Below are 25,381 nucleotides of genomic sequence, written 5' to 3' on the forward strand. Positions count from 1 at the left end.
TCTGAAAAAGGACTATTTGACCACACCCCTGTCAACGAGGGCCCCCGTCTACCATGTTTTAAACGTCACCCTGCCTCCAAGACAGCTCAATATTGACACATCCATTTATACGAGGTACGGTGCAGCAGGGGTATGCCTAAAACATGCAGGCAGTAAGAAAAAAATGTGATGACTTATATTTGAATTGTGTTTCATTTGTCATTGTTTTCTCTCTTGTGTGTTTTATTTGAAAAAAGGTCTAAAATCAACACCAGGGCTTTTCCATATGTGCTTGTATGACCCACACTACACTTTCTCATCACTATTTACACGCTTTTACTTTGTGTAATAACGCTATTATTGTTATTCTGCTTTCTTGCATGTCTTTGGATAACATGACATATTCTAGGCTCACACTCGTGATGCAGTATTTTAAGTAAAATAGGGGAAAAAATGTTTTTGTTAAATGTGGGAGACTAGTCCTCCTTCGTCATGACAGCGTCCACTTAGTGCAGGGCACCGTGAACTACTGAAGCAGGTTCCATGGCCCCTAGGGGGAGCCAAGATCTACTGCTGGCAAACGCTCAAAGGGAAAAAAAGCTTTTAATGGAGGAGTAATTGATTCTACTTATCAACCAGGATCGAATCATTATCGCTCCGGTTCATCGTTCTAGGAAAAGCTTTGTTTTCCTCTTTGCTGTGGATACAGTCCACACATATCGGCATGTTTTACGACGTTTGTGTGTCAGGTGAAGCACTCTCACGGGCCTTTATCTCATCTTAACTGCCCCGTGCAAACACCCTGGACCCTTATCAGCGGGTGTGAGGAGGGACGGGGCCAACTTTGAAGTGGAAGCAGCTGCTTCTCATGTTGTGTAAAGTCCCCATCTATATGTTTAACTACTTTTCAACACGCCAGTTTCTTAGAAGAAGCCAACATCACTTCTTACGTAATCACCACCGTAAAGCCGTGTCATCGTAAAGCAGGGGTGTCCAAACCTTTTCCAGTGAGGGCCGCAAAGTGAAAAATGAAAGGATGCAAGGGCCACTTTGATATTTCGTAAAGCAACACATGTAGATATGCTAAGAAATTATATATATTTCAAGTAAAAATGTGCCTCTCAGCTTTGTGATACAGGTGAAAAAGCCTATTATTAGTATCAACTTTGCTCTTTGCTCTTTTTTCCCCATTTTTGCAGTTCGTTTTTTAATTATCCAAATATTTCAACTTTTTTCTTAAATAATCTTCGTCAATCTTCATTTCAAATTTTCACACATTTTGACTTTTTCCCCAACCTAATTTTCCAAAAATTACAACTTCGCTTTGCTTTGTTTCTCATGATATTACGACTTTTTTCTTTAGTATTTCAACAGTGTGCTACGAAAATGGGATTATTTTTCCTCGCGATGTTATGACTTTATTCTCGTAAGATTTCAACTTTTTTCCTCATTACAACACAACTTTTATTTGGATTTTATTCCGTCTTTTCTCATTTTTGCCCCCTACTCTTTTAACTTTATTCTTATAAATTTTGTTCTAGTAATTATGACTTTATTGCCAATTGACTTTATTCTGGTAACCTTATCATTTTTTGATGTTTTTGATGATTTTTTTCCCCCGTTATTCTCCTTTTTCTTGTTAGATTACACCTTTAATCTCCTAATATTTTGACTTTATTCTTGTAAAATAACTGCAGATTTGTACATTTTTGCTGTTTTTTTTTTTTTAACTTCTTGTTAAATTATATTTTTACAATGTGCCGGGGGCCAATAAAAAAAACAACCATAGGCTGCACCTTGGACACCCCTGTCGTAACATATATATAGAGGCTAAGAGATCACGTATATTTATGCGCTGCTGAATGAATGAATGAATGAAATTGACTGCCAAGATGAAGGATAATATAACCAAGCTCAACAGATGGTTATCAGACTTTTACAACAAAGTATCAGAACGTTTCCTAGAGGAGGATAGGGTGCACGTCACAATACTCTCTTGGCCAGTTATAAGGCACAGCAGTGGAGCTAGCTGTACCCCCAAAGGGTGCTGTAACGGCGTACTGTAACAGATTTTAGGGTGTATTCACACGAGGCCAAGGGTGTCCAAACTTTTTCTACTCAGGGTTGCATAGAAAAACACTGAAGGATAAGGTGCTAAAAGTCAATACAGCATATGCTAAACACAGACGTCTTAGCTTTGAGCTGTAGGGGACAAAGCAAATCAGTGTAATATCTATTTGTATACATTATTAATAATTAATTCATAAAAAAATTTCCAAAACGAAATTAAAAATGAGACCGAACATGGGCACGTTTGGCTCTAATTTTTAAAGAAATGGTTGAATACGGCGTATTATTAGTCAAAAATATGCATGTTTAAGCAAATTTTACGTCTTTTTGACCTAAATGACGTATTTTCAAGAATAAAAATGGCTAAATGATCTAAGATACCAATATAAGGCATTCAGAAAACGCATTGAAAGACATTGGTTGTCATACGAGTATAAGGGTGATTATGGGGTGTCCAGAGTGCTCGAATAATGTAAAAAAAAAATTCACTGATCGGTTGGGTTTAGAACCAATTAACTGTGATAAACGAGGGAGTACGGTATTTGTATTTAGTTCGTTTAGCCATTTTAATGCTTGAATTGAACTGAATGCTTAATTTAGGGCGTAAATATGTAAAATGTGCTTAAATATTTCTTTTACTGTACTAATAATAAGCCATATTCAACCACGAAACTGCGATAATTTCTTAATATATTTCTGAAATCCAAGATGAAGTGAAGCCGCGGAGTTTAAAGAGGCGAGGGATTACTTTATGAATAAAATTAATACTAATATGCTTAGTCAACCATCACACGTTTCCTTTTTTGAAATATATATAACCCAGTATACAGTACAGTACATGGGTTGCTTTTAGCCTGTTTAAAAAATGTCAAAATCCAATCCTTTCATTTTTCAGTGTGCGTCCGCCAGCGGAAAAAGCTCCGCCGGCGTGGACCATTCAACATGACTCATTTTTACTTCCTGTTTCCCATTATGAATTTCGTTAGCGCTGCCTCGCTCTTGCTGTGTGTTGTCATCTCTCCATACTTTCTTTCTGTTACATCCGCATCTCCCGAGCAGACCGAGCCGCCGGGCTCTGCTGCCGTTTGGTGGTTCCCTGCCACAAGGGGATGCCCCGCCTCGCTGACCTGTCAGTCAAAACCAAAGACGTGTGGGAGATCCCGCGGGAGTCACTGCAGCTGATAAAGCGTCTTGGGAATGGGCAGTTTGGGGAAGTGTGGATGGGTATGGATCTTCTCCGGAAGAAAGGGCTTGCATGGAGGAGGCCACACTCGGACGATCCAAAACATCATTTAACTGCGATAGTTCTCTTTTCGGGGATGAAACACTAAAGACTCAGTCCAAAGATGGCCTCCTTCACTGTCCTCACTGCATGACCCCCAGTAGTTAACTGTATGCCTTCCCTCCCTCCCCTGTAGAGTGTGTGGATGGTTTGTGCTTTCATTTAACGGGCGTGTGTGTCAACTACATCCCTGACACTGTGGGCTTGAGTCATGACGCCTGGGAGGTCAGCAGAGACGCACTTGAATTGGAATTAAAGCTGGGGACAGGATGTTTTGCCGAGGTTTTTTACGGTAAGAAGAACACATCATGCCAAAATGTCTTTTTTCCGCTGTCAAGGGAAAATCTGCTGCTAACTCCAAAATAGGCAATTAGAATAAAACCTGCATGCAAGGAGACGCATCAACAGACAGTTTCCACAGGAAATGTCTGACTATTCATGCTAAAATGTTAGTTATAATAGGAGAACATATGCAAAAAGAGAGGTGATGGCCTCCGACTGTGAGGGGCGGAGACGGTGAAGGACAGTCTCACATGCCCAGACACTGAAGGCTATTTGAATGAGGTGATAAGCATGTGGAGGACTTCTACACAAAGGATTCTGCTAAAACCAGATGAAGAAGGCTAAGGACATTATTTGACAGAACTCGAGGAAAGCTAGTCATAAAATAATAATAAGCACAATGCATTCATTATAAGTGCAAATATAACACATTTTTATACACAATGTATCATTTTGAACATAAAAGCATTCAGGATTTAATGTTTTCAAATGTGTCTAATACACTGTATGTAAAAATGAATGTTAATATAACGCATGTATAAAACATTATGATTGATAAGAAATAAAAACTAATACCAAATATATCCTCCCAATATTTTTTTACACTATCTTTCCAAAAGGGACAATACTGTAGAAATGAAATTGCTATCCATTAAAAAGATGTCTTGATTGGCGGTGGTAGCGTAACAGTCTGGAGTTGCATGAGTGCTGCCAGGACCGGGGAGCTGCGGTTCTTTGAGGGAAACATGAATGCCAACATGTACTGAAACATTCTGAAACCACGTCATTCTTCCGTTAAGGAAAAGGCTGTACATATTTATTCGTGCTAGTTTAGTTGTCAGTTAGTTTGTTGGTATTTCCAGTAAAGTAATATCATCCCAATATTGAACAGCACATACAGTCATTTCTCGTTTACCACGGTTATTTGTTACCAGACCCGACTGTGATAAGTGAATTTCCGAGAAATAGGATTCCTTATTTATAAAGGAATACATTTACAGTTAGAACATAGAAAAACTGATTCCGACCTTGTAATTACGGTCTTTAACATGACTAGAGCCCTCTGGACATGAAATAACACCCCTACAGTCACCTTTACACTCCGATTACCCAATAATAAGAGAAAATAAGACATATTTTCTCACATGTTAGCATTGGGAGAGTTCCTTGTTCTTTTTTTTTTTTTTTACTTCCTGTTCGATACTTCCTGGGGTGGCTATTGCGTCATCAATGTCACATTAGTGGCAGCTAGTGAGTAGTGGAGAATCCTACATATCAACACAATGTCTTTGAATGCGTATTTTACTTGATTGAGCTATTTTTATGCTTAAATGCTTTAGGCCAAACATACATACGATTTGCTTAAATTTGCATATTTTTCACTAATAAAAGGCCATATGATTACGTAATTCATATATTTTTTAAAAACTGTGATAGAGTGAAGCTGAAAAAAAAAATCGAAGCAAAACGAAACATTCCCGTACTCTTATTGTCTATGCCGCTAATATGATAGCTAAAGTGCAGCAAATGTATGCCTTTTCCTGTCCAAATATGAATTTTATGTCGGAAAATATCCATATGACATTTTCAATATGATATTTATAAGCATTTTAAGTCAATTACAATTTGTGTCTCAATGATAAACTTTTTATTGGTAATTTTTAGCAATAACCAGAATAATAATTATGTTATTAATATAAATTGACATTAATTCAATAATAAATATTTAGTATGGGATACATTTTTAAATATGTTATTTATTTTCTGAATTAAATTATGTAATAATGTAAATATCAGCGATGTTTACACTTCCCTGCACAGACCAGTAAGGTTTATTTTCTTCCCAGCTGGACGGATGCTGGGGATTGGGACTTTTCCCAGATGACACCCAGCTTCTGTGATCCTACTCCCGTAGCAAACCTTCATCCCAAAGTCATCACTCTATTGCTACAGAAGCCCACTGTGACATTTAAGCCCACTTACTGCAGCGGAACCCGTTTATGTCGACAACCCATCTATGTGGACCATCCAGTCCTGGTCCGCCGTGTTCTTATTATTACTAAAAGGTCGGCATACAGTAAAACGCGAGAGCCAAAAAATGGGTCAGTCACAACAGCAACGTGACTGTTTAGCTACACAGCATTAAAACATCAAGAAACGGAGTCCGCCAGTCCGAGTGGCGTTGACATAACCGGGTTCCACTTACCCTGCTAACCTTCCAAGCATGTTAGTTGATGGTGTGTGTGTCTTATTGGCTGTTCTACTCCCCATCCTGTGGCAGAATGAGATCGGTGGAACAATCGCGCGCATGCGGTAACGTGGTGGCGTCTGACAGCCGTGCCACAATCACGTAGGAGCTTACAGGCTTGCTTTTGTTAATCATCCCACCGAGGATTATTTAGGAAGTAGGAAATCCTCGCTGGATTTTGGCTTTTGAAAATCTAAATCTCATAGCCGGCTAATGATCCATCTGCACTGGATGTGTGCATGAGAAATCGTTCTCATAGCATCACCTGATCTCATACTGTGTGGCATGTTTACATCCAAACATGTCCTTTCCTGCATGCCTTCCCAGTCACCCTGATATTAGATGAGGGCTTTGTTGTACTGATGTTTGCGTGTGTGCCAGGCACGTGGAACGGCACCACCAAGGTGGCAGTGAAGACTCTGAAGCCCGGCACCATGTCCCCTGAGTCCTTCCTGGAGGAGGCTCAGATCATGAAGAAACTCCGCCATGACAAGCTGGTGCAGCTTTACGCTGTTGTGTCCGAAGAGCCCATTTACATCGTCACAGAGTACATGGGCAAAGGTACTGAGTGCTCACGTAAACAATCGCAAAGAGGGACGACGTTTTACAGAAACGAGCTGTGGAGTTTAGGAAACTGATGAATAATTTATGGAGTAAAGATGGGGACTCCTGTTTTGCACAAGGGGGCGCAATCTAAGTAATGCGCAAAGAGGGCGCATCACTGCCGTGAGGTGTGCTTACAGCAGCAAGGCACCGAGTAAAAACAAAAGAGACGAGTAATCGTGGGCGCCGTGCGATAGCAACGGCCCCTGACTGATGGGCCTTCAACAAATAGGTAAAAATTTTGCTATCTGGGTTGATCATTTTTTAAACAATATATATTCCTCATTTATCACGGTGAATTGGTTCCAGACCCAACCGTGATAAATGAATTTCTGCAAAGTAGGATTCAATATTAATACATGGAATATTTTTGTAGTTATGGCATAAAAAAAAAATGTTTACGATCTTCTAAATACAGTTTTCTACGGTTTTATGTTTTCTAGACATGAAATAACACCCCTATAGTCACCATTCCACTCCTACTACCCAGTATAGTAGATATAATCAGACAAAATAAAACATATTAGACAGAAATAAGACAACACATTAACAGTCCCTTGTTTTTTTCCGGACAGCGTGCTTCCTGCAGTGGCTATTGTCTCATCAATGTATTGGAATGGTGGCTTTAAATGGCTTTACACTCATATTACCCAAGATAGTATACATAATAAGAGTAAATTAGCCATTTAAGACAAATAAAACTCCCGCTTGTGTGTGTCACAGTAAAGAGAGAACAGGTTTAGAGAACAGGAAGTCAAGTCGGAGGTTTAGAGTTGAGTTTTAGCTTGTCGTGGGTTATGGCCCATCCGTTTTATTATTATGATTATTACGTTATTATTATTGTGCATGTTGTGAGATCATTTAAACCTGCAATCAATGCGTGTCCTGCCCCCTATTCCACCACAGGAAGCTTACTGGACTTCTTGAAGGACGGAGAAGGACGAGGGTTGAAACTGCCCAACCTCGTAGACATGGCAGCTCAGGTATGCTGGGATTTTGCATTTTTCCCAACGCAGCACATTTTAAGACTTTTAGACAACAATATGTTCCTAGTTGTATGCATTTTTTCAAACACGAATCAGCATCCATCCATCCATTTTCTATGCCTCTTATCCGCATTAGGGTCGCGGGTATGCTGGAGCCTATCCCAGCTGACTTCGGGCAACAGGCGGAGTACACCCTGGACTTGTCGCCAGCCAATCACAGGGCACATATAGACAAACAACCATTCACACTCACATTCATACCTATGGACAATTTAGAGTCGCCAATTAACCTAACATGCATGTTTTGGGAACGTGGGAGGAAACCGGACTACCGGGAGAAAACCCACACACGCACGGGGAGAACATGCAAACCCCACACAAAGATGCCCAACGGAGATTCGAACCCAGATCTTCCCGATCTCCTGACGGTGTGGCCAACATGCTAACCACTCGGCCACTAGTATAAGCATTTGGGAGCAAATACGATGTAAAAGATCAAGGGTAAAAAATACACTGGGAGAACATAGAAGGTACGTTCAAGGGCTGTCAAACAGTGGGACAAATCGCCACTAGCATTAAACATTCAAAAACTGTGGGATTTCTAACTGTATATTATTTTTGAATGAAAAATAATGGCCCATATATCCCTTTAAATCAAATTAGATTGTGCTTGCGTATCGAATCGTTTACCACAAAGAGATTTACATCCCTACTTACTATAGATAAAAACTTAGTTTTAGCTGCGATTTAATGTGATTATGAGTTAACTATGGACAACGTGATTAATCATGATTAAATATTTTAATCGATGGACGCTAAAACCCACTGAACAAGCAGCTCTATTTACTCTTATCCAGTAGATAAAATCGTCACGGATAATACACCTTATACCGGTGGTTCTCAACTAGTGGGTCGGGACCCAAAAGTGGGTCGTGAATCAGAAGTTAAAAACTCCATTAAATATGTAATGTACAACTCATGTCTGTGAAATATCTGATTTTGTGGTCTTTTTGATATTTAATTTACATTTTTGCACAATTTGTATGCATGCAGTTAGCATGTTCTTCCTCGTTTCCTTGACAAAATGCCTTAATAAAGTCCTCTAAAATGCACCTTGGACATGTAATTATTAGGAATGTAACGATTCGTTTTAATAATGGTTCGATTCGTATCACGACTCATAGTTACAGATACGATTCAAGGACAATATTGGTTCATTTAGAACAATACGATCCAAAACGATTCGGTAATTTTAAATCGATTCAGTAACTCTTTAGCCAAAAATTCACCCAGTGTGACTGTGAAATAAATACCTGGATGTGGGACAGTGCAGGTGAAGTTTCCTAGATTCCTGTGGTTTTTTATAAGGGAATCAGGTGTAAATGAATTATGGATATAAACAACAATTAATGGCAAAGGCATTCAAATTTTATTTGAATAAAGTGCAACCAACACTTCACGTTGAATTAACAGGTTAATCTTTTCTGCTCTCATTTTCAATATTCAATACATTGTCAATAAAAGTACAGTAAGTGCAACCAACATTTCAACAGTAGGTTTAGCCGCTACGTCTGCTTTTGTTTTTCAACAGTTGGTGGTTGGAGAGATTTGTCTTGTTGCCGTGATATTTTACTTTACCTTTCCATATCATACAAACAGCGGGCGACTTCTTTAGAACATCTCCCTCTTTGCAAATGCCAAAGTGTTTCCACACATGGACCGCAACGGTGGCTTAATTATTTAACGCTCGCTGGCTTGTCCTCTGGCATCCGCCATGCTGCGTTTTGTTGTCTGATGACGTCACAGACAGGCAAACTGAATCGAGTAACGTTTTTAATGTCTTTGCCATTAAACATGCTAAAAAAAAACACAAATCTGTATAAAACCTGCCGTGATTACCTTTTAAACGATGTTAGATCGATATATGTTGTCCGGAATGGCAACTTGCCGAACACAGATCGATGATGTTGAATCACAGGAATATAAATCGACACATCGACGTAGTAGATGAATCGTTACACCCCTACTAATTATGGGTATTATTGTATTGAAAGATAACAGGCAATTTTAAAAAACAAACACATTTAAACACAAACAATTATTTCAATAAATACTGTACATCTAAAAATAAAGAAAAAAATAAAAATAACTTCAATAAAAGTGTAAATAATACTAAAATAAAAAAGGCAAATAAAGTGTATATAATAATAAATAAATAAAATAAATAAATAATAAAATAATAAACAAATAAAATAATAAATACAAATAAATTGACTTAATTGAAAATGTTTAAAAAATAAATAAATACAAATACAAAATAAATAAAATATAAAATGAATAAAAGATCAAATAAAAGTAGGTTGTGATTTAATGTCCATTGGAAAATGTGGGTCCCAGCATGAGTCGATTTGAGAACCCCTGCCTTATACTGTACATCCATTCCACTGGGAAACTGCATCAGTCAGGTCCTCAATTTAAAAGAAAAAAATTGTGCCAACCTACATGACGGACTTAAATATATGATCCACCGACGTGGCAGTAATGCTAACTGGGACACACGTTTCTAATCAGGGCAATCAACTTGAAGGGCGTACAATGTAGACGTGGAACCCCTAGAGACGGCTTTTCATGGGAATATGACGGAGGTGATCTGTGTCATTGACAAAAACAACAATGTCAAGTGCTGTTGTACCACAATTATATCATGCAGTACAGCAATCCCTCCTTTATCAAGGTTAATTGGTTCCAGACCTGACCGTGATAAAGGCATTTTAAGCAGGATTCCTTATTTAAAAATTGAATATTTTTGTAATTAAAGCATAGAAGACCTGTTTACAACCTTCTAAATACAGATTTTAACTTTATTAGAGCCCTCAAGACATGAAATAACACCCCTATAGTCACTTGTACACTCCTGTTACCCAATATGGTAGACATAAGAGAAATTGAGACATGTAAGACATAAAGAAGACTTGTGCCTGTGTGTGTTGCTATAAATGTGTTCTGGTGCGAAGGGAGCTGAGTGGAGGGGGGCACAGGAAGTGACATCAGGGGTTCAGAGTTGAGTTTTAGCTTGGCGTGTTTTACAGCGGCAATGGTAGCCCACATTAGGGATTATTGTGCCTGTTGTGAGATCATTAAAGCCTGCAATGAAAGAGAAAAGTATGAGAAAAAACAGCCTATTTTTGAGGACAATTATAATAATTATTTTAATTATTTCTCTGACCAAAAATCTATGAATTTGTGGGGCTGTGAATGCTCGCGAACGCACCATTTCACGGTGTCTCTCTATCACATTTCTTAAAAACTATATTAATTAATAAATCATGCTATTTCATGGTTGAATACGACTGATTACTAGTCAAAAATGATGCATATTTAAGCAAATTCCACATACTTTGGGCCTAAATGAAACATTTTCAAGCATAAAAGTGGCTAAATGAAGTAAAATACAAAACATAAGACATTGAGAAGACATATTCTAAGACGTTGTGATGATGTGATGATACACCGGTCACTAGCTGTCAGTGATGTCACTGTAATGTTGGGTGAGACACACAAGCACCAAACTTGATCGCCACAAAAACAGGCTTTTATTGCAAGTTTGAATGATTTCACAACAGGGGTGTTATTATCAAGTCTTGAGGGCTCTAATCATGTCAAAAAGTGTATTTAGAACTCCTCTGAACCCTTCACTTCCTGTCCATGCCACCGGAACACATTTACAGCAACACACGAGTACATGTCTTATTTATGTCTTAAATGTTTTATTTTCTCTACTATGTCTACTATATTGGGTAGTAGGAGTGTAAAGGTGACTATGTGGGTGTTATTCCATGTCTAGAGGGCTCCAATCATGTTAAAAAGCATATTTAGAAGGCCATAAACAAGTTACAAAAACATGCCATTTATAAAGAAGGAGCCCTACTCTGCGGAAATTCACTGTCGGGTGTGGAACCAATTAGCCACGATAAACGAGGGATTACTGTATTCCCTTTTTTTACATACAATTGTTTGAGCAAAATAACAGTATTGATTATCACTCCGCTGTGATTGGATGGTGAGCAGTCCAGGGCGTACCCCGCCTCTCACACAAAGTCGGCTGGGACAGGCTCCGACATGCCCCCGCTACCACTAATGAGGATTAAGCGGCATAGAAAATTAATCCGAGTATCAATCCGATAGCGATACTACGCTTGGTATCGATATATGACTATTTGGATGGATCGGTCAAGCCCTGCTTGCGAGCAGATGTTAACGCCGTCTGTGTGTTGCAGGTGGCGGCAGGTATGGCTTACATCGAGAGGATGAACTACATCCACAGAGACCTGCGCTCCGCCAACATCCTGGTCGGAGATAACCTGGTGTGTAAGATCGCTGACTTCGGCTTGGCCCGACTCATCGAAGACAACGAGTACACGGCTCGACAAGGTGAGTCTCCAAACTCAAAAATCGTGTTATATTTGCACTTTTAATAATTCTTGGTCATTCTGATTGAAATAGACTTAAAGTACCTTCATTATTATGTCTTGATACTTACTTAGCTGGCAGAAGAGACCCAAATCATCATCACCATCATGTCTTTGATGCAGGTGCAAAGTTTCCCATCAAGTGGACCGCCCCGGAGGCTGCGCTGTACGGGAAGTTCACCATCAAGTCGGACGTTTGGTCCTTCGGCATCTTGCTGACAGAGCTGGTCACCAAGGGTCGAGTGCCTTACCCAGGTGAGCGCCACCACACCCATGCTGGCAGGGAAGTTTTCACAAGTCACACAGGACACCACGACGCCGCCCTTGTTGCTTTTTTTTTTCTATGGCAGCCTGCCTGCGGCCCCTCCTGCCGTTTTATGAGAGTAGAAGGTTCCTTATGGTTGGGTGATCTTAATTTCCCGGGCAGAACGTGAGATAACGCCTCATTAGTGCTCTTTGCCTGTGGGACAACGTACATTTCACACAGATGGATGAAATATGCTTCATGTGGAGGACAGGAAAAGAATAACAGCAGTACTGAGTTGGTCACATTTTTTCAGAAGCAGTAAAAAAAACGCAAAATTGTCAGTGTAGCAAAAATGCTAATAATACACTCAAATAAATGTACTGCATTGCCATTTATTTGAATATACTGTATATAGTTTTGTTCAGTACATTTGTGGTGTAATCAATACATTTACCACGATCATATATTTAACATCACATATCTTTGACATGAATTAGTAATATTTTAGAAAAAAAAAATCATAAATGCGTGGAATATCCACTTTAAGCACAAATAGGTCTGGGTTCTAATAGTAAAAGTATAAAAACAATAAAACGGTCTTATCCTTACTGACAAAGTTAATGCAGAGGTGTTTAATTTCATTGTAAAAATGAAATTAAACCAAAAAAATGTATATACTGCAAAAATGTCGGGAAAAAAGAGCAAAAAATGCTTAGAGAAAGTAGATACAAATAACTAATAATAGCACTAATAATAATAACCTAGACCTAATAATAATAACCTTTCTTAGAGAATTTGCTGCTTGCAAATGGTTTTTTATTGATCTGCGGCACATTCTAAAAATTAAATGAAACAAAACCACTATAGCAAAAATGGAAATAAGAGCAAATTAGTGTAATCTAATGAGAACAAGTTTATATAACAGTAATAATAAATAATAATTAACTTACGGTTACGTGTCACGAAAATCCACGAGTAATTGATACGGTACGCTCCTAAAAATGTCTATTTTTAACGCATGACTCGCTCCTCCCCCTCCAAACCCTCAAGCTGATTTCGGCTCAACATTTGTAATAAAAATCACTTCTAATTATTAGGTTAGATTCAACTCCTAAGCCTAAGAAAAAGACACATTCTGAGTGAATCCTAAACGCTGCCCCCTTGTGTAATATCCCTGCTTCAAACTTTACAGGCACATTTTCCCTCATCATTGTGATGATTTTGTTGACATTTGTATGGCCCGAGTGCTGCTCAGCTTTCCATGTTTGATTTCCAGGCATGAACAACCGCGAGGTTCTGGAGCAGGTGGATCGAGGCTACAGGATGCCGTGCCCCCAGGACTGTCCCATTTCCCTGCATGAGCTGATGCTTCAGTGCTGGAAGAAAGACGCGGAGGAGCGACCCACCTTCGAGTACCTGCAGGCCTTCTTGGAGGACTACTTCACAGCCACTGAGCCTCAGTACCAGCCTGGAGACAACCTCTGAACCTTCCCCTCTGCTTCTCATGGCCAACTCTGGTCTGGAGCTTGGACACCAAACTCTATACTTCCTGGACTCGCCTCTGTTTTGGTTTTTTTTGGGGCATCTGTAAAGCTTCCTCAGCTCAACCCGACCATATCAGTTCCTATAAGCACTGGTGCGGGGGGGGTCCAGACTTCACTGAAAAACAGAAACATTGAAGGCTCAAAAATCAATTCCATTTTTAATTTTGCCTGTAGAATATGTCGTGAGCCAATGAAAAAACACACTGTGGGCCGAATATAACTCCCGAGCCGGACTTTGGACGTCCCTACCCTATGCCGTGGTAAGAGAGGTATATTTGGAGGCGGGGTTGTGTTGTTATAATGCAATGCCATACCTCTCGTCAGTGTGGTTTTTTTTTAAAGCTTGTTTTAGTTTGTATGTCTGCTTCAGTTCAAGATGACGAGAAGGAGAAAAGAAGCATTTGGGCAGTAGGTGTGTTATTCCTACAGACTCCCACCATCCTCCATCAGATCCTACCTGCCTACGTCGTCTCCACCCCTCTGTTTTCTTTCCCTTTCCTCAGCGCTCTGGTCGTCTTGGCGCCTTGCTGTCTGTATGAAATAAGACCATACATCAAGTTTTGTAAATGAAAGATGAGCGTGTACAGATTGCAAACTTGTAAGATTTGGAGAAATTGTTTTGCCTGGGGAATGAAAGGAGTCACCGTACCTGATGTCGTCCTACGCTGGCCTCCACTCAAATAGACGCCTTATTTTTCCATGCATCAAATAGAAGTGGCCAGTGTGAGGCGGTTACGCTTTTCATTCCCCCGGAAGTAAGGTTGACGTCAGCGGACAATCGGTCGACGTCGGCGTGTGGCTTCACCGCAACAAAAGCATTTCTACAAATAAAAGCCTCCTCTCGAATAGATGCCTCCTTCAAATAAATGTGTGGTACTTTGGTAGTTTTACATATCATGCACATGTCATCATTCCAGGGCTTCCAGTAGGGGTGGCCGATACTGCAAATAGTATTGATCTGATACCAAGCGTATAGAGGGCCAGTGTTGCTGAGAGCGCTACTTTTTACTTGTAGTTTTTCAAAATAATTGAATGATTTTGTGATTTTTTTTTTTCGCATCATCTGGGAAAATATGCCAAATTCTTATGTCCCACAAGAATTTCCACCAGGAAAACGGGAGGATAGACAGTTTTGTCAAGAAACCTACAAACCTACAACATGTAAATACAACAAGACAGCGTAACAGTATCATCGAAATCATACAGTTATTCCCTTTTACGACAATTGTTTGAGCAAAAGTCAATAGTGGAAAAAAATACTATTGGCTCCCAATCAAATCCTTTGACTTTTTGCCCCCAAAGCACCCCCGTGTCCAAAAACGTAGACTTTGTAAACAATATAACATATTTGTGAAGATAAACACAGAAGAAAATTGTAAAATATTGAAGGTACCAATACAATATTGATGCTACCCTTGGTATCGATACTACGGCTATTTGGATGGATACCCTGCCAAGCTTTCCTGTCTCTCACCTGCAGCTCTCTTGTTGCTTATCAACTCTTTGGTTTCTTTATTAGATCATTGGCTTAGAAAGGTCAATCTAATCTGATCTTTATGCTGGAAGGTGCTGACTGTGGACCAGCTTTACATGATTTAATGACGCTCCAGCCCTGGATGAAACCCTCACTGTTATTCTTTGTGACCTGACATCTGTTGAAGAGAACATTTCTTACTAAAAAAGGATGACTACAAAAATCACATTAATACCTCTGTGAGGCACAAAGGTGCTTTATTTGTTCTGCCTTATTTATTATGATCAAAATGATCCCACAAGGCCGATGTTAAGGTGATTTGAAAGACCTAATTGATTGCCGGATCACTGTGGGAACGCTGAACTTCTATTGTTCTGCTTAATTTGACAGTGTATTGCTGCGTTAGTGATGGGAAACTCCTTTTTTTTAGTGAATTGGGTACTCAAATACTTAGTCAACTCATGAGTCAGTGAAACCCCAGTTTTAGTCAACACATGAGTCAATGAAACTCGAATCTTGGTTAACCCATGAGTCATTGTCAAAATGAGTCAGTAAAAGTTTGCATTTTCGTAAGCCTTTGTCAGTAAGACTCGTGTGTCAAGCACCCATGAATCAGTGAAACACTTTGTTAACTCGTGAGTGAGTGAAAAGAGTCTTATATATCCATGAGTCGGTGAAAATCGAGTCTTCGTCGATCCATAAGTCAGTGAAAGTCAAGTCTTCGTCAGCTGGTGAATCAGTGGAATTTGAGTCTTTGTCACCCGTGAAACTCGAGTCTTCACTGAGCACCTGTGAGTCAGTGAAACTTGAGGCTTTGTCAACCAGTTTTTGTCAACCTGTGAGTCAGTGAAACTCCAGTTTTAGTCAACCCGTCAGTCAGTGAACCTCGAGTCTTTGTCAACCCGAGTCAGCCAACTTGAGTTTTCGTCAAGCTGAGTCAGTGAAAGTCAAATCTTCGTCATCCCGTGAGTCAGTAAAATTTGAGTCTTCATCAGACCGTGAGTCAGTGAAATTCGAGTTTTCGACAACCCGTGAGTCAGTAAAACTCAAGCCTTCGTCAAGCACCCGTGAGTCAGCCAGTCTTAGTCAACCTATGAGTAAGTTAACCTTGAGTCTTTGTCAGCCCATGAGTCAGTGAAGCTCGAGTCTTCGTTCACCCGTGTGTCAGTGAAACTCCAGTCTTCGTCCGACCGTGAATCAGTGAAATTCGAGTCTTTGTCAACCTGTGAGTCAATGAAATTCGAGTCTTTATCAACCTGTGAGTCAATGAAATTCGAGTCTTCGTCAGACCGTGAGACAGTGAAACTCGAGTCTTCGTGGACCTGTGAGTCAATGAACCTTGAATCTTTGTCATCCCATGAGTCAATGAAACTCGAGTCTTCGTCCTGCAGTGTATCAGTGAAACTCGAGTCTTCGTCAAACGTGCATCAGTGAAATTCTTTATCAGACCGTGAGTCAGTGAGATTTGAGCCTTTGACAACCTGTGAGTCAGTGAAACTCGAGTCTTCTTCAAACTGTGAGTCAGTGAAACTCGCTGGCTGAGCAAGTGAATCATTCGTTATGATACACTCGAGTAGGAAGAAGAAAGGTGAGTTGATTGGAGGCAAGGAGCAGACCTGTAGCTTGAGTTAATACATATGAATGCGGTTGAGTAACAGATAATAACATGATAACACAATAATATGTTACTTGGTTTCCTTTTTCAATTTAGCTAGCGGTAGCGGTAGCAGGGGTGAGTAAGTGAACGAGTTAATGAGATTAGAATCCGTTCAATAAAAAACTTGCAAGTTTTGAACGGCGCAATCATGACTTGCATCTCTACTGGTGCATAGCTTTTTTTTAAAACAAGATTAAAGTCTTGTTTGGCAAAAGTTAGCTCGGATTTATTTTCATATTTAATATCAGACTTCATGAGAAAAAGCACCAATGAAACAATGACACCATGGCATTCAAACACAAGCACAGTAATAAGTTACTTCTGTGATAGTAATGAGTTACTTTTACTTAAAACAACTCTTGGATTTTAAATGGAAAAATTAAGTATTGTGTTTCACTTTAAAGGGAACATGTTACAGAAAACCGACTTTTGAATTTGCTTATCCAAATATTTGGCTATATGGAGTGACTGTCCATGTGTGCAAGTGTGAAATGTTGTTTGCCTGTATCATCAAATCATTTACATGAACTCTCTGGGCTTATAAAAAACCCCATTGTCTTTTCTCGCATGAGATTACACGGAAATACGAGCACGTCAAAGCCAAAGTAGACCCACAGTGACGTTGGATCTACTGATTGGCAGATTTTCTGGTGGGTTTTTTTTTTCCCAAGCTCTTAAAGATCCTGTGCGTCACAACAGGACAGCCCCCCCCGAAAACTCTGGTTGGTTAAAAAAAAAAAGGTTTGTGCTATTTTTATGCTAATTTGTACCCTTTCTGTTGTTTTTGAGTTATTAAAGATTATTTTACGGGTCAGTCTAAGTCCACGCAGCCCCCTCCCCCCGAACTCCGAATTAACCCCAAATCATCAATTGTGCTTCTATACTTTCTGATTGATAAAAAATTGTATCATGTGATGACGTCACCCAGCCCCCGGACATACTCCAAATGAAACCAAAATACTTGCAATCGTTTGTGCTGGAAAAATGATCGATTGCGCTGCTATGCTTTTTGATTTATTAAAAATTTTATACTGCGATGACGTCACCCATCACCCTCCCCCCAACATACTCCATCTAGAACAAAAATAGTCACAATTGTTTGTGCTAGGTTTGTGCTGCGTTGTGCTGTAAAAATCATCGATTGTGCTGCCATGCGTTCGGATTAATTAAAAATGTTATCCAGTAATGACGTCGTCACCCAGCCCCCCAACACATTCCTAATTAAAACAAAATAGTTGCAATTGTTTGTGCGAGGCTTGACCTTTAGCAATGATCAATTGTGCTGCTATATTTTGTGATTAATTAAAAACTGCATCCAGTGGTGATTTTGATTAATCAAAAATTGTATTTAATGAGGACGTGCCCCCACACCCCTCCCGACTTAGACCAAATGTTAAAAAATAGTTGCAATTTCTTCTGCTCGGTTTGTGCTGTAAAAATGATCAATTGTGCTATTGTGGTTTTAACAGTTTTACAAGACTTACACAAGAAAGTATAGCAGTACAATCGATCATTTTTACGGCACAAACACTTGCGATTAGTTTGGTTTAAATCGGAGCATGTCGAGGAGCTGGGTCATCAAAAACGATAGCAGCACAATCGATCATTTCTACAGCACAAACAATTGCAATTATTTTTGTTTAAGATGGAACAAATGGGGCCTGGGTGAACTTGGGTAGACCTCTAAAACAATATTTCTAACTCAAAAATGAAAAAGGCACCAACAACCATTATAACGGCACAAACCAGAGTTGGCACACACCGCTACAAAGCTAAAGCCAAATTCTTTTACATATCTAAAGGTTGTTGTTGTTTTTTTAAGTAACGCAATAGTGACTTTCTCTGGCGACTAATTACATTTATGAAGCAGTGATTCCATTACTAATTCAATGACTTTGTTGGGAATGTAACTATTTTGAAGCATCCCCAGCAGTCTTCGTTCACCTTGACACACAAGCATTCGGACCATCTGCTGCCTCACCAGCCAGTCACTCGTGAGTTTTATCAGTCTGCAGGGCCATAAAATATTACACTTCAAGCTTCATTACATTATTTTGTGCTTGAGCCAATGTGAGCTTTGTGAGCGGTGCAGTGAACCCCGCCTCCCAAATGACACCCATCCTTTCCTCATGCCATCCATGGTCCTGTACTGCTGGAGCCAGAAGCATCTGGCGTCCACCTTTGTGGAAGACAACCAACGTCTAGACATATTTGCCAGGTACGTCCAACTTTAAGTATTTTTTCTATTTTTTTACATCATCTGTATGCTATCTGTGTTTGTAGTATTTGCTTTATCGGTCTGAACAATGCATTGTTTCTTCATTGCTGCTCAGGCAAGTTAGACGACCGGAGCAAAAAACTGTAAATTTGGCCCAATTTAACAAAAATTGTAACATAGTTAACAGGGCGCAGAATAGCAGACGCTCGCTTTTCTCGGCTGTTACGTTCCAGCGAATGGCTTAAATCCAGGAGTAATTGATACGCCCACAAAAATGTCTATTTTTGACACACACAGCTCGCTCCTCCCCCTCCGAACCCCCCTGCTAGCGTGACGTCGACATTCTACTCTGATTTAGAATCACAGTAAGAGTTATTGTTGTAATTGTTAGATTAGATTCAGCTTCAGAACCCTTCTCTTTTCCCTTCAATATGCCTCACATACTTCTTAAACACCTTTAAAGTACACCGTGTACTGTATAGCTACTCACCATTAAAGGGATAGTTCGGACATGAAGTAGTATTACATCCCCATCAGCAGTGTAGTACATCAACAGAGACTTAACCCCCCCCCCACTTGATCCCGGGAGTCTAGTTCTGGTCACAACATAGTTCTGTTTAGTTGCTCGGCCATTTCCAGTAAGTAAAGAGTTTGGCTTCTCAAAACAGTACACATTCAAAAGAGTAATATTTTGCATCATAAAAAGGCCTCCTTGAAAAAGATCAGACCTCCTGGGGAGGTGTTCTGGGCAAATCTGACCGACAGGAGGCCTCAGGGAAGACCCAGGACACTTTGGAGAGACCCGACCTCTATTAAGCGGAAGCAGATGGATGGATGGATGGATAGCTGCTGTAGAATTGTTCACACATTTATTTAAAGCATATTTTATATACTGTATTTCACTGTATGGCAGCAGAGTGCACGATAGCTCTGGGTTTTAAATTAATGTGTGTGTGTTTTCACTAACAATATTGATATGTCTCATAGCTTCATTGCAGAAACTAGCATGTAAGCTACTGCCTGGAAAGGAATTGACCATGGAAGGAGTCAGTGTGACCATCTTTGTTACTGTGCAGAAGATCTACTACCCACTACTTTGCATCATGGGTATTCCAGGTACAGCATCTCATTTATCGATACAGGCACCATTGTGACTTTAATTTGGTTTAAAAATACCAACACTTACTTCTAACTTGATTATGAGAAGATTATCAGAACAGAAATGTGGAATTTAGTTTTACCATATTATATATATGCCTTTATAATAAAACAAAATACTCTAACATGAAATCAAATGAACCCATAAGAAGCCAGACTCAATTGTGTTTAAAGTAAAAGGATAAGGGATACAGTACATTCCAGACCAAGTGGAACACACAGAAGACATTTACAAAGAAAACATCTGCAACGAGTGAGTCTGTCGACTATGATGAAGTATTAGGGCCACATCGGAATAAAAATACTCTGAGATTTCGAGAATAGAGTCATAAGCTTATGAGAAAAAAAATCATACATTCACGAGAATAAAGTTATACATTTATGAGGAAAAAATGTCCTAATATTATGAGAATAAAGTCGTAAATTACGAGAACAATGAGGTAATGGCACGTGTCATGTGTCAGAGGTAAAATAGAGCAGAGCTCTTCAGGAAGGAAGGAAAATTTCGTCTTGCTTCGGGCAAACTTTTATTTATAACGTGGCAGCAAAACAGATCAAACAGCCCTTCTCACTTCCACCTTCCTTACCCCGCCACCTCCACATGCCCAAAGCCAAAGGTCACGTAAGTCCCCCCTTTATAGCTGTCTCACAGGCAAATATAAAATTACTATTTTTTTTCTCGTAAATTTATGACTTTATCGTTGCAAATTTACGACTTTATTCTCGTAATATTGCGAGTTTTTTTATCGTAAATTTACACGTTTTTTTTTCTCGTAATTGTACGCCTTTTTTTGTCATAAATGTATGACTTTATTCTCGTAAATGTAGGACTTTTTACAGTATACTTCATGTTTGTAGCATTGCTTTGTGGATGTAAAACTGTGCATGTTAAAAAGGTCATTAACAGACCTCTGCATAGATTTTTTTGTGCCACATGAGTGCAGTAACAGTTCAAGAAAGAAGGAATTGCCCTCCAAGCATAATCTCTTCTCCCTCCCCTCTGAAAAACCCCAATCAAACCCTCCCCTCTCTGGTTGTCGTTTGCAAAGAGCGTTAAATAATGTTAAATGTTCAGTTGTCCATTAATTTGTCATTTGTAATCATTTTTGCATCATTTTCTGCATGTAAAACTATTGTTATTGTCTATAAAATGTGTTTTGTGTTAAAATTTTTGAGTGTTACTGAGATTTACATTATTTTCCATGGGAAAACTTGCCTTGGTTAGAGTTTGTTTTGGTTTCAGTCAGACCTTCTGTAACGGATTAATAATGCTAACCAAGGCACTACTGTATGTGTAATGTTACATATAAAGTCATGGAAAAAATGATTAGATTGCTTTGATTCTTCAGTTTCTTGTCCATTTTAATGGCTGGTACAACTAAATGTACATTTGTTTGGACAAATATAATGATGCTCATAAGGTTTCCATTTGTTGTCAATACAATGCCAAAGCTTTTGACGTAAGTGCTCCTTGTAAGTTTTGGTTATGATTACAAAAAACGTGGAAATGGCGATATATCAGCTCATAAATTAAACTCTTAGGAGCTCTTTCAGCAATTGTTTCATCATTATATTTGTCCAAACAAATGTACTTTTAATTGTACCAGGCACTAAAATGAAACTAAAGAAACAAAGCTGTATAATATTTTTTACATGACTGTATGTTCCATTTTTTATGGTAAATGTAATTCTTATTCAAAATAACTTGACACTTGTTTGTCCTTAATACCACAAATGTACTTTGAATTGAACAATGTGTCTTATTAGCATTTTGGCTAACATGCTTTCCATACCAATGTTAAGGCTAATTACTAGCGATATTTTCCCAGATTGTTTTCTAGTAATTAATTGAAGAACTATAGTAAGAGTTACATTAACAGTTACATTATTATAAATATATTATTATATATTTGACACCCTTTTAAAGTACCAGAATTGTTAAATTGGTTTAAAATTACCTTTCATGGCAAAAAATATGCTTGTGGGAAATGAACTAGCTTACCAGTCACAATTGACGCCATTTTGGGGAAGTTTATCAATAGTCACATGACCGTCACTTCCTATACTCACTAAGGACTGAGTTTAGCACAAAGCTATATAGTACACATATATGATATATGATATATATAGGACATTTAAAGTACTAAAAGATATGTTGAAAATTTGATCTTTATAATATGATCAAGCTAAAGTTATCAGCATTCCAAATCTATAATCAATCTATCAAATGAAAGGTTAAAAACTAGAAAAATACTAAAAACAAAAACACATAAAGAAAGATAATAAACGAGTCCATATTAAAATATGATAAAATGATCAAAAAGTCAGTTTAAATACTTTTTGTAACAATAGAAGTGTACAGTGTGTGTCGTCTCTAGTCTTCAGAGTGATCTGCTGCCCCCTGGTGGTGGTATGTCTTTAATAAAGTCAATTCTAAGCAGATGTGGAAATGATTTGAACTCATTTGTGATGTTTTTGGTGTTTTTTTTCAGCAAATCTCTTCACCTTCTATATCATCTGCTTCCGCAAATGTGGCATGTCTGACACGGCCATGGTGTACCTCAGCTGTCTCGCCATCGTGGACACCTTCTACGTGGTGTGGGTCATCCTCATTGACCTCACCCTCACCTTTTGGCTGCTGCAGCCCTTCTGGAACTCCCACCCATGGTGCAGCATCCTGGGTTTCTTGCAGTACGGCTCCCTGTACAGTTCCTCATGGATCGTGGTGGTGTTCACCATCGAGCGCTATCTGGCTCTCCGCAGCACAGCCAAGCAGCACTTCTCCCAGGCTCGGGTCACCAAACTGACCTGCACGGCCGTGGTTGTTGTGTCGCACTTGGCGTCGGTGCCACTGTGCTGGATCAACGCTGTGGAGCCCGTCGACATCACGGTGGATGGAGAAAACGTAACCCTGCCTCGATGTAACTACCGGGATGAGACCTACTCCACCGTTATTGTGTGGGTCACCACGTTCCTCTCAGGGGGAATCCCCATCGTGCTGGTCATCATCTTCAACTACCTCATCGGGTGTCACCTGCACCGTGCCAGCAACCTTTTCACCAAGGAGGAGCGTCGTGTCATCCGCGGGCGGAGCACCAGGGGGGTGTTAAGGAGGACCATCCTCCTGCTGGGAACCGTCTCTGTGGCCTTTGTGGTGCTCAGCCTGCCTCGCTTTGTCACGTACTGCATCCTGAGGACCGAGTACAACACGGCACACTTCAACCGAAACAACTACCGCATCCCCATCAACGTCGCTGGCGACGTGGCCAACATGCTGCAGAACCTCAACTCCACCACAAACTTCTTGCTCTACTGCGTGGTCAGCAGGCGCTTCCGACAGGAGCTGGTTCGAACGCTGACTTGTAAAGCAACCACTCGTGACCCCGCCTCGTACGCCACGCATACTTTGAACGTCTTTTCCGTCTCAGAGTGTAAGGCCACCGCATCCCAAGACCAACCCAGTAGAAAATCCCCAACCTTATAAACAAAAACCCACATTTACCGTGGAATTATTAATTGGAAAGTAAGGACGACTTACAGCAAGGGGCCCAAAGTGTGGCATGCCCACATTTTGCCTCCAAACCCCTCCCGTGTCCACAGACTTATTCCCTGATTTACATTCATGGGAACAATTGCCTCGGTTTTCTCATGTATCAGTTTTCATCAAAACTCTTGGAACAAATTACAGTAATCCCTCGTTTATCCCGCTTCATCGCACATCCAACTCAAGAATTGTGAGCATTGGGACCCCACAGGGGTGTGTGCTGAGTCCGCTCCTCTACACGCTCTTCACCTATGATTGCGTCGCCTCCCAGAACAACACCAGCATCATTAAATTTGCGGATGACACTACAGTCATCGGCCTGATCACTGCTGGGGTTGAAACATCATACAGAAGAGAGGTGCCGGACCTCATAGCTTGGTGTCGTGATAACAATCTCCTTCTCAATACAGATAAGACCAAAGAGATGATCATCGACCCAAGAACAAGGGAAAAGGAGCCTAAACCCCTGTTTATTGATGAGACTGAGGTGGAGAGGGTGAAAACCTTCAAGTTTTTTGGCACATACCTCAGCAAGGACCTCACCTGGTCTCACAATAGCCAACAAATTATGATGAAGTCCCAAAAGAGACTGTACTTCCTGAGAAGACTGAGGAAATTTGGCATGTCCACCAAAATCCTCAGTTGCTTCTATAGATGCGTCAAAAGTGTCCTTACCGCCTCCATCACTGTTTGGTACAGTAACTGTACAACACGTGATAGGAAGGCACTCCAGCGGGTCATCAAGACCTCACAGAACACTGTTGGGGCAGCCCTCCCCTCACTGCAAGACATTTATAAATCTCGCGTCCTACGAAGAACACACAACCTCATCAAGGACAGCACACATCCACAACACTCATTATTCACACTCCTACCGTCAGGCAGACGCTACAGGAGTTTGAAATCCAGGACCACAAGGCTGGCGAACAGCTTTTACCCACAGGCCATCAGGCTTCTCAACGAAGCACTCACACACGCCGCACGCAACACACGCACACACTCATAACACTGAACATAATATTGTTTCTTTTAATTTATTGGTATTAATGTTTCTTCTGTTCTTATTCATTTTCTTGTGTTTTCTTTCTTTTTTTTAGTGACAATGAGCAGAATAAGAATTTCATTGCGTAGTATAACTACCTGTTTTACTGTGCATATGACAATAAAACTCCTGAATCTTGAATCTTGAATCTTCATAAGTTCCAGAGCTGACCGTGATAAGTGAATTTATGCGAAGTAGGATTCCTTATTTGTGAATCTAATATTTTGTAATTATAGCATGGGAAACCTGTTCACAACCTACTAAATAAGTTTTTTTAAGATAGTTAGAGCCTTCTAGACATGAAAAACACCCCTATAGTCACATTTACAATTCTATTGCCCAAGATAGTAGACATAGTAACAGAATATAGGCACATAAGACATAAATAATATATAATATAGACTCACACATGTGTGTTGCTGTAAATGTGCTGTAGGTGAGCTGAGTGGGGGACAGTCAGGACGTGATGTCGGGGTTCAGTTTGAGTTTTAGCTTGGCATGGGTTTCAGTCGTAAGTGTAGCCCATGTTAGGGATTATCGCGCATATTGTGAGATCATTCAAACCTGCAATAAAAGCC

The 25,381-nt window shown here is 39.9% G+C and overlaps 2 protein-coding genes across 6 annotated transcripts in view; both read left to right on the forward strand.

The window, feature by feature from the left end:
* The window catches only part of LOC129172700 (tyrosine-protein kinase Fyn), a 69,321-nt gene extending 54,447 nt beyond the window's left edge, over positions 1-14,874 (forward strand). For 2 of the 5 annotated variants that reach the window (XM_054762689.1, XM_054762687.1), the window contains 6 exons: positions 3,109-3,273; positions 6,243-6,422; positions 7,371-7,447; positions 11,728-11,881; positions 12,043-12,174; positions 13,443-14,870. In XM_054762689.1, coding sequence (XP_054618664.1) covers positions 3,109-3,273; positions 6,243-6,422; positions 7,371-7,447; positions 11,728-11,881; positions 12,043-12,174; positions 13,443-13,651 — 917 coding nt within the window. In that variant the 3' untranslated portion in view covers positions 13,652-14,870. Of the gene's footprint in view, positions 1-3,108; positions 3,274-3,467; positions 3,624-6,242; positions 6,423-7,370; positions 7,448-11,727; positions 11,882-12,042; positions 12,175-13,442 lie in introns of all 5 variants that reach the window. The other 3 variants (XM_054762685.1, XM_054762684.1, XM_054762686.1) reach the window with 3 other exon arrangements.
* Positions 14,875-20,096: 5,222 nt separating this feature from the next.
* LOC129172650 (probable G-protein coupled receptor 139) lies at positions 20,097-23,701 on the forward strand. The gene is made up of 2 exons (XM_054762607.1): positions 20,097-20,175; positions 22,710-23,701. The coding sequence occupies exons 1-2, from the start codon at positions 20,097-20,099 to the stop codon at positions 23,699-23,701; spliced, it is 1,071 nt and encodes a 356-aa protein (XP_054618582.1).
* The last annotated feature ends 1,680 nt before the right edge of the window (positions 23,702-25,381 follow it).

Source organism: Dunckerocampus dactyliophorus, chromosome 19 (genome assembly GCF_027744805.1).
Source record: "Dunckerocampus dactyliophorus isolate RoL2022-P2 chromosome 19, RoL_Ddac_1.1, whole genome shotgun sequence".
NCBI classification, from domain to species: Eukaryota; Metazoa; Chordata; class Actinopteri; order Syngnathiformes; family Syngnathidae; genus Dunckerocampus; species Dunckerocampus dactyliophorus.

Bases quoted from the DNA above. Each gene is read 5' to 3' on its own strand.
- LOC129172650 (XM_054762607.1), top strand. From the start codon at position 20,097: ATGGAAGGAGTCAGTGTGACCATCTTTGTTACTGTGCAGAAGATCTAC. The intron at 20,176-22,709 runs GTACAGCATCTC...GTTTTTTTTCAG, and splicing joins TTGCATCATGGGTATTCCAG to CAAATCTCTTCACCTTCTAT.